The 12,028-nt window shown below is 40.6% G+C and overlaps 1 protein-coding gene across 1 annotated transcript; it reads left to right on the forward strand.

Annotated features, from left to right (window-relative positions):
* Nucleotides 1-6,307, forward strand: LOC139457915 (uncharacterized). Its single transcript, XM_071239256.1, has 6 exons — nt 1-198; nt 1,889-1,963; nt 3,869-3,934; nt 4,306-4,389; nt 5,125-5,187; nt 5,460-6,307. Exons 1-6 carry the CDS (start codon nt 79-81, stop codon nt 5,469-5,471), a joined length of 420 nt encoding a protein of 139 aa, XP_071095357.1. The 5' UTR covers nt 1-78; the 3' UTR covers nt 5,472-6,307.
* Nucleotides 6,308-12,028: the final 5,721 nt, after the last annotated feature.

Here is a 12,028-nt window from a genome sequence, read left to right on the forward strand (position 1 = left end):
GTAGGCGTCCTAACTATTGGGTTCCTGACATGGGTGTCGCCTGGCTTCGTGATACGGTTACTGCCGACGGACCAGAACATGGACGTAGCAGCTTTCTGCCCTCTCCTTGAAGATATCGGCACTCTCTGTATAGTGTTGGCCATGACAGCCGGAGTTCTGCTTGTACGTCTACGAGAGGACTGGCAAAGATACAGAGTGGTATGTTTCAACACGTGTTGGCCTGTTTAACTATATACCGTTTTCACAAATTTGTGATTGAAATGCAATGAGTTTGATATGTGTAACGAGCGAACGCTTTAACCACTAGGCTACCCGACCGCCCCTTTTAATTGGATTAGAATATACCAATGTGTATAAACTACAGCAGACCTCACTTGTACGAACATCGCAAAACTAGGTCGTTAATTCCATTGGCAAGCACCGTTTTTTTTATTTTTCTGCAAGATACGGATGGGAAGGGAAATATATATTGTCTTCAAACATTTAATTAAGAATACGCTTTATCTTTATCTTAATGATTGGACCAACTACAACGTTCAGCGTGACTGACGTCATTTTTCGTAAATACGAAAACAACGGAGATAGCTCCCGATTGAAATTAGAGTGACCTCCCTTTCCCAATATGAACCACTGATAATGCGGTTTCGCCAACTAACTAATCAAAATACACCATGCAGATGCATGTCATTTCAAAATGCCGGACATGGCTTCCATATGTCACAGAAGTCAATTTATGTATCAGCAGGAAAAGGTTTAATCAGCCCGAAACCCAGGTGTATATGGTAAGGTCGTCACACCTTCGGGTGCAGGCTAAAACGGCACCTCAGCAAAACGTCACCGATTTCTCTGGCGTAAACGGCACCGCATTTGGTGAAAACGGCTACAATGTGTCCGGCGAAAACGGCACCTCTATTTTTAATAATGATAAGAACGATTTTTGTAGTAATATATATGGTTTATTTACATGGTCACAGTTATCACATGATACAGCATTTTTACTTTCTAACCATGATATCACTCCCAAGTGTATTAATTACTTGTATATCATATCATAACCTAAGTGAGGTGGTGACATGTAAGTTTAATATCACTTATTTGACCAAGGTAAAAAAGATAAGGTGCCGTTTTCGCCAGGCAATAGTAGCCGTTTTCGCTTGAGTCGAGGTGCCGTTTTCGCCAATCGGTGCCGTTTTCGCCCGGTGACGTTTTGCTGAGGTGCAGTTTTCGCTATAACCCCTTGATTCAAAGGGTGAAGCTCTTTGAAGTACACCAAGATGTATGCAAACATATAACCTGCATCCGCACCAGGATGTATAAGACGGACCCGTGAAGATCCGGGTTAGAATAGATCTTCAGCAACCCATGCTTGCCATAACAGGCTACTAATCTTGTCGTAAGAGGCGACTAACGGAATCGCAGAGTCAGGCTCGCTGACTTGGTTGATGCAAGTCATCGTATCCCATTTGCGATTTTCTGTTCTTTCACTGCTTTGTGCTATACTCCTTATACCAAGTGATCGAAAACTGGACAGGAAACGTTTCCCTTTTATACATGTCCATACAGCTCTTCCATATTTGTCGGCAAGCCAAGTAGAAGGTAAGATCTAGAAATAGGACATGTATGACTGTATTGAACAGTATTGTAATTCTCCGCCCTCGCCCACATACAGGTAGCAGTCAACTGTCATCTAAACTTTCTCTGTGTTTGTATACAATATATTGTATTACTGTATTGTACAGACACTGGATCGGGTGGTTGGAATTTTTTTATGCGTGTCATCGTATACCAATTGCGTATTTCGATTCTCATGATAATTATTCTCGATTATATACAGACTGCCGTCATAAACAACAAACAAACAAACTCGTCCTCATACACTTTTTTTCAGGCGTGTGTTTGTATTCTAATAGCTGTCCTCTGCCAGTTGTGTGTTGGTCATTTCATAATCGAAAGAAACGCTAAGGTAAGTCTTGGGTTTCACACATTGTACCCATGTCGGGAATCGAACCCGGGTCTTCGGCGTGACGAGCGAAGGCTTTAACCACTAGGCTACCTCACCGCCCGTCATCCAAAACTGGCTTCAGCAGGAGATATTGCTTGAGGGAGATCAAGCGATCTCTCCTACGAAAATATTGTTTCAATGAAATTGCATCGCAATACTTTACAAACAAATGTGATGTCATCCGTTACCATGACGTTAACATCAAAAGATTTCACTAATCTCTCTGCCACTGAAGCTGGTAAGCTGCACATTTTACACACAAAGCACTGGTTATTGCCGTTTACAAACTGAGAAGATAGGAGGAACAATAACTAGTATCTCACCCTTGTGACGTTTGATATCAAATATATCCCTCGTCAATATCACTCGGCAAGCCTCGGAATTTGAAACAATTATCGACTCGTACATTTGATAGCAAAAGAAACTCGGGTAAGTTTCTCAATATGTCCCATGTCAGACAACGATGGGGATCAAATGGACAGACTATGTGACTTGGATGATTGTGTGGATCCTGTAAGAGGATCAGAAGTCAGGTGATATGACATGGATGATTGTGTGATCCTGTAAGAGGATCAGATGGTCAGACGATATGACTTAGATGATTGTGTGGATCCTGTAAGGGGATCAGATGGTCAGACGATGTGACTTGGATGATTGCCTGGATCCTGTAAGGGGATCAGATGGTCAGACGATGTGACTTGGATGATTGCCTGGATCCTGTAAGGGGATCAGATGGTCAGACGATATGACTTAGATGATTGTGTGGATCCTGTAAGGGGATCAGATGGTCAGACGATGTGACTTGGATGATTGGGTGGATCCTGTAAGGGGATCAGATGGTCAGACGATATGACTTAGATGATTGTGTGGATCCTGTAAGGGGATCAGATGGTCAGACGATGTGACTTGGATGATTGGGTGGATCCTGTAAGGGGATCAGATGGTCAGACTATGTGACTTGGATGATTGTGTGGATCCTGTAAGGGGATTAGATGGTCAGACGATGTGACTTGGATGATTGCCTGGATCCTGTAAGGGGATCAGATGGTCAGACGTTGTGACTTGGACGATTGTGTGGATCCTATAAGAGGATCAGATGGTCAGACTATGTGACTTGGATGATTGAGTGGATCTTGTAAGGGGATCAAATGTCAGACAATGTGACGTGGATGATTGGGTGGATCATATAAGGGGATTAGATGGTCAGACGTTGTAACATGGATGATTGTGTGGATCCTGTAAGCGGATCAGATGGTCAGACGATGTGACTTGGATGATTGAGTGGATCCTGTAAGGGGAACAGATGGCCAGACTATGTGACTTGGATGATCGTGTGGATCTTGTAACAGAATCAGATGGTCAGACGATGTGACTTGGAGGATTGTGTGGTTCCTGTAAGAAGAACAGATGCTTTGATTTATGAGTTGGTCAGACGATGTGACTTGGATGATTGTGTGGATCCTGTCAGAGGATCAGATGGTCAGACTATGTGACTTGGAGGATTGAATGGGGCCTGTAAGAAGAACGGATGCTTTGATTAATGAGTTGGTCAGACTATGTGACTTGGATGATTGTGTGGACCCTGTAAGAGAAACAAATGGTTAGACAATGTGGTTTGGATGATCGTGTGGATCCTGTAAGAGGATCAGATGGTCAGACTATGTGACTTGGAGGATTGTATGAGTCCTGTAAGAAGAATGGATGCTTTGATTAATGAGTTGGTCTGACTAAATTGGCTTGTTGTGTGGATCAGTCCAGACTCCATTATCATGTTGTTTTAGCTTGAATATTGATGCTTGGCCTTAAAATACATTTACTCACGCTTGTTGCCATGAACGTTTTCAAAAATCTTAAAGGTGATTTCAGGGTCATGCGACAGCAAAGGACATCTGGATCAGTGCTGGGGGCGATTTCGCTGCAGCTATCCACAGCGTGAGTAATTTTCTTTCTTTTTAATAGACAGATACTCCAACTGAAATGCAATGGTAATTTGCTCAAAACATAATTTGCTAAAACAGAAAACACCTTCCTCTAACCTGTATTGTAACCTAAGAATCGACAAAGTGAACAGTTCGAAGCAAGACTGGAACAATTCTTTTGGCTCATATTAAAGAATTTGCTTTGAAGTTTGTCGTGGCAGAATGGAGAATGCGTTTAATGAAAAGATGTGTTGCCTGTTGACTTCAAGTAACTTTTAAACAGCGGGTTTGGTTTCAATCTCCAGGTAACAAACCTCTTCATTAAAAACACATTATACTTATCTCATAAATAAAACATCTGCATTTATTTTAAACGTCTACAAGGGTTTCTACAAACGAGTGGTGGACATGATTATGATTGCTCGGGTTTACGGCCTCATCGGTTTGACAGTGCTGTTGACAGTAATCGTAAGTGACAATCTGGGCCGTGTAGCTCCATGTGATATTTTGTTGGGGTTCTGACCTTTTGTCTGTGAACTTTCTACTTCTCCGAAATGGTTGAAGGTATAAGTCTGAAATTCAGGAGGTTGTCTAGCAACATAAGAGAACTCATGTTTGTCTTTAAAATAATTTTAAACGAAAAATATCACATCAAAACTGTTTAAAAAGCTTCTCTCCATAATGCACAAAATCTAGAAATATGAAATAGAATATGTTTAAACTTCCTTCGTTAAATTGACGGAATGCTCTTAAAAATCAAAATCTTTAAGAATCCTCTTCTCAGATACCACAAGGCACAGAAGGCCGAAACCAATGATAATTTGAAGGACAAGAATGTGATTCATCCATGCCACGAAAAAGATATAAATAAATAGTTAATTAAGATTTGTTGAAACATCTAAAGCATTAAACACCTATATTTATTATACATTTCAAATGTATCGTCAAGCTATGTCGTTCTAAAACAATAACTACCGTAAGTACGGTTATAACGAACTCAAAGGGACTACTAATTTTAATTCGTTATAACCGTAGTTCGTTATAAGCAGATATACAGCATAACTACAGCAAATAGTCGGGACCAAAAAAGTAAGTTCGTTATAACAGTAGTTTACTGTATTTCATTCGTTTTCATTTGGTATAGGAATGTATTTTATAACCTTCGTGCTGTTTTAGATAACTGAAGCCAAATCTTTCATTCAGATATTGCAGGGGAATCTTTTCCTTGGCATCGGCGTCCTTGGTCTTTTGTTTCTACTGGTATCAGTGAGTAACTTAACTATACGTTACACATTAAGCTACATTTCTTAGTCTGGTTCACGGATGTTGATAGTGATTCGACTTTTAAGGTCGATGGATTCATAAAGCCAGGCCACAACAACATGTAAGTCTCTATTTGACATATAAAACGTTTCGACTATGTATCTCTAATAGGAAGTGTTGCAGGGAGAGCCATTAAAATGAAGCATCCTTTCATTAAATCTATTACACAATCTTCATTTCATTATTATTATTATTATTATTATTATTATTTACAGATTATAATATAAAATGCAGCAAAGAGAGTTTGGGTGATCCACAATCAGGGTGGTTAGGCTCATCATCAGCTCTTGCCCCCTCTACACGCAGCCCAGTCAGCGAACGGGACTTCTCCCAGGAAGCGCTGCCTAGTCAAACCCTCCCAGAATTTTTCGGAGAATGTGAAGACTCCTCAACACTGCAGCCTTATAATTATTATTATTGTTATTGTTATTGCGCTGCCTAGTCAAACCCTCCCAGAACTTTTCGGAGAATGTGAAGACTCCTCAACACTGCAGCCTTATAATTATTATTATTGTTATTGTTATTGTTGTTGTTATTGTTATTCAGTTAAAAACGCCCCAAAAATCCTTACGTTCGTGACACCAATTTTGTCAATTCTCTGTCACGGTCCATTCCTGTCAGGCGGTCGCTGCCGCTAAGCACAGCTGGGTGTCTTTATGTTCATCAGGGTATTGTAAGAGAATTTGTTGTCTGTAAATGTTATCCTCTCGCAGTTTAATCTCCTACTTTCATCATGTATTGATTTGATATATGTTATCACATATATGTAGGCAGATCTGTTCATGTATCGAGATTGTTTGGTATCTTTCACGCAGTACACGGAATTATCTAGTACTATGTAGATATTTCTCAAGTATTTATGGTCATTTTGTCCCCTCACTAATTGTACTTATCTGGTTGTAAATCCCCTTGACCCCCTCGGGTATAGAGGCATATCTCTCTTATCAATTCCATGTAAACTGTATTCTGACATTTTAAATACGCGGTTAAATACATGGTTAGAAAGTAATAACATTCTAGCTGACGAACAGAACTCAATTACTCTGTACTCAATTACCATTAGAGGAAATTCTTTAAAACAATCTACCTATGTATGCTTCATTGACATAAAAAAAGCATTTGACACTGTCAATAGAGGGTGTCTGTGGTACAAACTTATGTGTCTAGGTATAAATGGTAGATTTCTTCATGCAGTTCAGTCAATGTATAACAACACTAAATCATATGTTCGTGTAAACAACAGTCACACTGATATATTCCCAGTCTATTCTGGAGTTCGACAGGGTTGTGTCATGTCGCCGACATTATTTTCAGTATACGTAAACGACTTGGTCAGTGAAATCAACAATTTGAACTGTGGTATATACATTGATCATGCAATGTTGAGTACTCTGTTTTATGCAGACGATATTGCTTTAATAGCCCCGGACGAGAGTAGCTTGCGACGTATGCTTGAGTGTGTTAGCGACTGGTGCGCCCGTTGGCGCTTGCTAGTCAACGTTAAAAAAACAAACGTAATCCATTTCCGCCCAAATGTAATACCCCGATCCAAATTTGTTTTTACTTTAAGTAACAATGTCATTGATTATACTCATGCATACCAATATCTTGGTCTCTGGTTTCATGAGCACTTTGACCTAAATTTTGCAGTGAACGAGCTAGCCAAGTCTGCCAGTCGTGCTTTGGGTGTCATCATATGTAAATATTTAAACTTAGAAAGCGGATGAGCATGTTTTTATTTCCTATTCATGTAACAGCGTCACGAAAGAGCACATTGTGCGTTTAAAATTAACTTTTGTTTGGGATGACCTCAGTGTTGTTTATTATGCAATGGTTTCGTGAGAGATTTGTTTTTTTGTTTTACGCGTGGTTGCAAAGAACACAATGTCTGTGTTTTCAATCACCAATGCTTGTCGTAAATGGCGACTAACGGGGCGGGTGGTCAGGCTTGCGTAGGTGGAGGCTCATAATCATTGGATTGTCTGGTCCAGACTCGATTATTTACAGACCGCCGTCATATAGCTTGAATATTGCTGAGTGCGGCGTTAAACAACAAATGAACATACAAACAAACAAACAAATAACTGGACGCCGTCATATAGCTGGATTATTGCTGAGTGCGGCGTTAAACAACAAATGAACATACAAACAAACAAACAATTAACTGGACGCCGTCGTGTAGCTGGAATATTGCTGAGTGCGGCGTTAAACAACTAAAAAATGCCCTGCCTTGAAGTACCAACGTTATTTTTGCAGCAGGAATGATACTATTATCGAAATCCTGCAATGGCTCAAGGGCTGATAGCGATAATTAAAATGGTATCCACTCTATAATAGTTAGTAGCGATAGATGCGGAGAATGAGGAATCACTGATAATAATTGCCTTTCCAAATAAAATAATCTGTAATATTGTTATTCGTATAGACGTGGGTATCGTGTTGAAATATTCAAGCTATGTAACGACAGCCTTTGAATATTCGAGGCTTCTCCAGACAAATCAGTGTCTATAGACATACTGTCAGGGTACATTGACATGCAATCACCATGGTGACACCTCGTAGCCATCCGATCCTCCATAATTGACTTTCACATGAAGCACTAGGCAAAAGGGATCTACTCTGACCTGGGGTCAACATGGTAACTTACACATTGTAACCATTCGACCCTCATTAGTTTTCTTGAACATTACGCACAGGTCATAAGAGGTCTTTTCTGACCTGGATACGTGTTCAGTTTTTCCTGTTCGTAACGTTTTACTTGCCTGTCAGTTAAGTCCCTATGTGACTTTTTGTACTTATCCTTATAAACATATGGTGACGTCATCCCTTTGTTTAGCACCGTGCCATAACCTGGAGGTAAGACCTGGACGACCCCAAGGTAGGTCTATCTGTAACTTTGAGACCTCGTTCGAGGTCTCTCTGTGATTTTAAAGACCTCATATGAGTAAGGATAAGAATTTATGGATGAACAACTTCTTTATTACAATTAAGAGCGACGTTTCGGTGTAGGTTCTAACACCGTTATCAAGCAAGTGATTTACAGAGTGCAGTAAGCAAGTATATATACACGTAGGAGGCAATGTTTATACCGTAGGGTAGATATACTGGAGTAGCGAAGCCTGCTGTGTACACACAAGGGCAGTGATGATGACCATGGATGAAGTCAGTGCCGTGATACAAAGGATGAAGCCAGTAATGTAAACAACGGGATTATGGCTGATTGGGGTCCTTGATGAGTTGATAGACCTCATACGAGGTCTCCTAAATCATAGACAGACCTACCTTGGTGACGTCCAGGTCTGCTCAACTAGATTTCTGTCAGCAGTCTTGCTTTCAGTAGAGAAAGCATGTAGAAATAATATATGAAGCAAATTGATCTACTTTTGAAAATTAAACTGTCCTACTGACCTGAGCATGACTGCTTTTCAAATATATACAATAAACAGCGTTGTTTTTTTTAAATCAGTTTAATATCATCAATTTACATGTTATAATTGACAACAAGGGTGACTGGACGTTTCTGGGTTTCCTCGTCCTTGCTCAGCTTGGCACAGCGACAGTGGGTGTAGTTACTGTGCTGGGTTTCCCTTCTACCGCTACCGATTCCACGGACTTTGGGGACGCCTCTGTCGCACTTTTACTCCTCTTCGAATTGCCGTACAAGATGTCTGAAACCTCCGCTTGCCCTGTAGACAGAATGAAGTGAATTAAATGGTTATAAAAAGGTATTTCGCATAGACCGATACATATCTAAATCGGTTCTATAATTGATTCATTTTCTTCTTATCCCATTAATGGCAAGGACAATATTACAAGATTTTTAAATTTCATAAATCTTACCCGTTTGCTCATAGATTTGTTGTTCGTCAATTCGGGCATCATAGAGTTGCTTCGTTCACCATACCTTGGATTCTTTCTATATCTACAGGGTCGCCAAACTGCAAACACATTCAATGTCTTCTGTTTTCTCTTCATCAATAAAATTACTTTGAGTCAGAAATAAATCCTCGTCAAACTCCATGATACTTGATATCGTCTCACGATACTGGCAGTGTGTCACACGCCGCTGTCTCAAAGCGATAACATGTGCTCTTATGCATGACAGTCATGAACTGCGCGTGCAAAATGTCACGTGATACGCATCGTCGCCTGAGATGACACATTTGCATAAACTTTTACAGTACAGTGTTAAAGGAAAACATTTTCGGACTTTTGATTACTAAAGATATTACTTAAGATTCTTTTTTTTAAAAACGATCCTTAAGAATAGTATTTAAAGTCGTGTAGCAATCTAATGAAATCATTTGGTCCAGTTCATTAACATTGAGGGGTGTGACTATTTTTCAATCCTCCGGAGACATCTACCCGTTGTGGGATGCATCTGGTTAACTTGGTATACACAATCGTAATCTATGATAGTTACGATACAGCAGTTATATGTATCTTAATAATCTCTGAGCGTTCGCTTGTCACGCCGAAGACCCGGGTTCGATTCGATTGGGTACAATGTGTGAAGCCCATTTCTGGTGTCCCCCCGCCGTGATATTGCTGGAATATTGCTAAAAGCGGCGTAAAACCACACTCACTCACTCACTCACTCACTCACATGGGTACAATGTGTGAAGCCCATTTCTGGTGTCCCCCGCCGTGATATTGCTGGAATATTGCTAAAAGCGGCGTAAAACCATACTCACTCACTTACTCACTCACTCACTCACTCACTCACTCACATGGGTACAATGTGTGAAGCCCATTTCTGGTGTCCCCCGCCGTGATATTGCTGGAATATTGCTAAAAGCGGCGTAAAACCATACTCACTCACTTACTCACTCACTCACTCACTCACTCACTCACTCACATGGGTACAATGTGTGAAGCCCATTTCTGGTGTCCCCCGCCGTGATATTGCTGGAATATTGCTAAAAGCGGCGTAAAACCATTCTCACTCACTCACTCACTCACTCACTCACTCACTCACTCACTCACTCTTGAACGGTTTCGTGTACCCAGGTCGTGACAATCACGGAGTTACCAGCGTGACCTCAACTGAATTTGTAATGCAATAAATACAGGCAGCGTGACTGCAGGAGTATAAACGTTTCAGTGTGGTAGAGTGACTGAGAGGATTGACGAGCACTGAGGTCACCAGCATCACCGACGATGGAGACTGACAACTTAGGCCACACTGTCTTAAAGTTGCTTCGCGAATCCACCGACTCCAAAAAACATTGAAACCTGGTTTTACTTTTTTATTCCGCCGATCAGAAATATGTAAAATGTGAAATAAACTCATTTACTGTCTTCTTCTTTGATAGACATTTAGAACTTGGAATACTAAGTAAGGATAAGAATTTATGGATGAACAACTTCTTTATTACAATTAAGAGCGACGTCATTTACAGTCGCTATGAAAGATACATAATACAGTTTAAATGCCATAAATATAACCTGTTGAAAGTATATTTTATAAACTTCAAAATACAACCAAGTATGACGAATCGCGAGTGTTAAATAAAAGAATACGGTGTATTTGAAATTGGAATTTTTATTTATTATGTTTTTTCACCAACCGATCTGAATTTGGGGGCCAAGAATCCCTAAACCAAACAAATATTAGTTTGTCCTTACTGCATCATCACGCAGTTGTGTATGAAACACGACATCTAATCATTCCTTCTACACATAAACAAACAGGGGAGACGTTTACTTTTGACAAAGAATGCCATAAATAGCAGGACCTCATATCGTCTATTTATGTGCAAGTTGTTTCCTTAAACACTACCGCACCTATATCTTGACCTTCGCAGGGTAATATGTCGAAGAGTGGTGTTAAATGTATGCGGGCATGGTCAACCTTTCTGAACGCCCAAAGTTGGACTGTTTGACAATTGTAATTATCCACGGTACCATTGTCCCAATCTTCACAAGCATGAAGAGAGCGCAGGTGGCCTGGTCGTCAATTTTTAAAGGCGCTGTTTGCTACGAAGAGTTGCGTCCCTTAGGAGTGACAGAATCCTGTGGTCGTGGGTTCGCCCTGATTAGAATCATTGCTTTCACCAAAGTGGTAAACGTCCAAGATTGGCATCGCATAGACTTACCTCCATTAGATGACACACGGTGGAATACTTGAAGTTATGTTCAAAGCGGCGTTAACCAAACTCACTCACAAATTTGATATGCACACTACGACACATGTAAGCAGTGAGGACGGCGTGACTGTATTACTATACGACATGCAGCTATACTCACGATCGCCTGTAAGTAATCAAGTCTTGGACAGACAAACCGATGGATGATAGCATGGCTAGCAATGTACAGACTGTCACTAAGAAGTGACTTAAGAAGTATACGTTGTTTTGTTCTAACTTGGAATCTTAACTGCTTCGGAATGCCTTTAGTGTGTGTGTTGTGTGTGTGTGTCCGTGTGTGTGTGTGTGTGTGTGTGTGTGTGTGTGTGTGTGTGTGTGTGTGTGTGTGTGTGTGTGTGTGTGTGTGTGTGTGTGTGTGTGTGTGTGTGTGTGTGTCTAGCTGAACAAAGTCTTAGAACAATCCGTGTTGTGTAATTATTTTGTGAATATCTTTACATACGTGCTGCTGTAGACCAGTGCATCTTACAATTCATCTCATCATATATATATAAACACACACACACACGAGCACTTACGCACAAACAAACATACACACACGCACACGCACACGCACACACACACACACACGCAAGCACACACACACGCACACCACACACACACACACACTCTCTCTCTCTCTCTCACACACACACACA

This window comes from Haliotis cracherodii, unplaced genomic scaffold (assembly GCF_022045235.1).
Source record: "Haliotis cracherodii isolate W230 unplaced genomic scaffold, xgHalCrac1.p SCAF_12, whole genome shotgun sequence".
Taxonomy (NCBI): Eukaryota; Metazoa; Mollusca; class Gastropoda; order Lepetellida; family Haliotidae; genus Haliotis; species Haliotis cracherodii.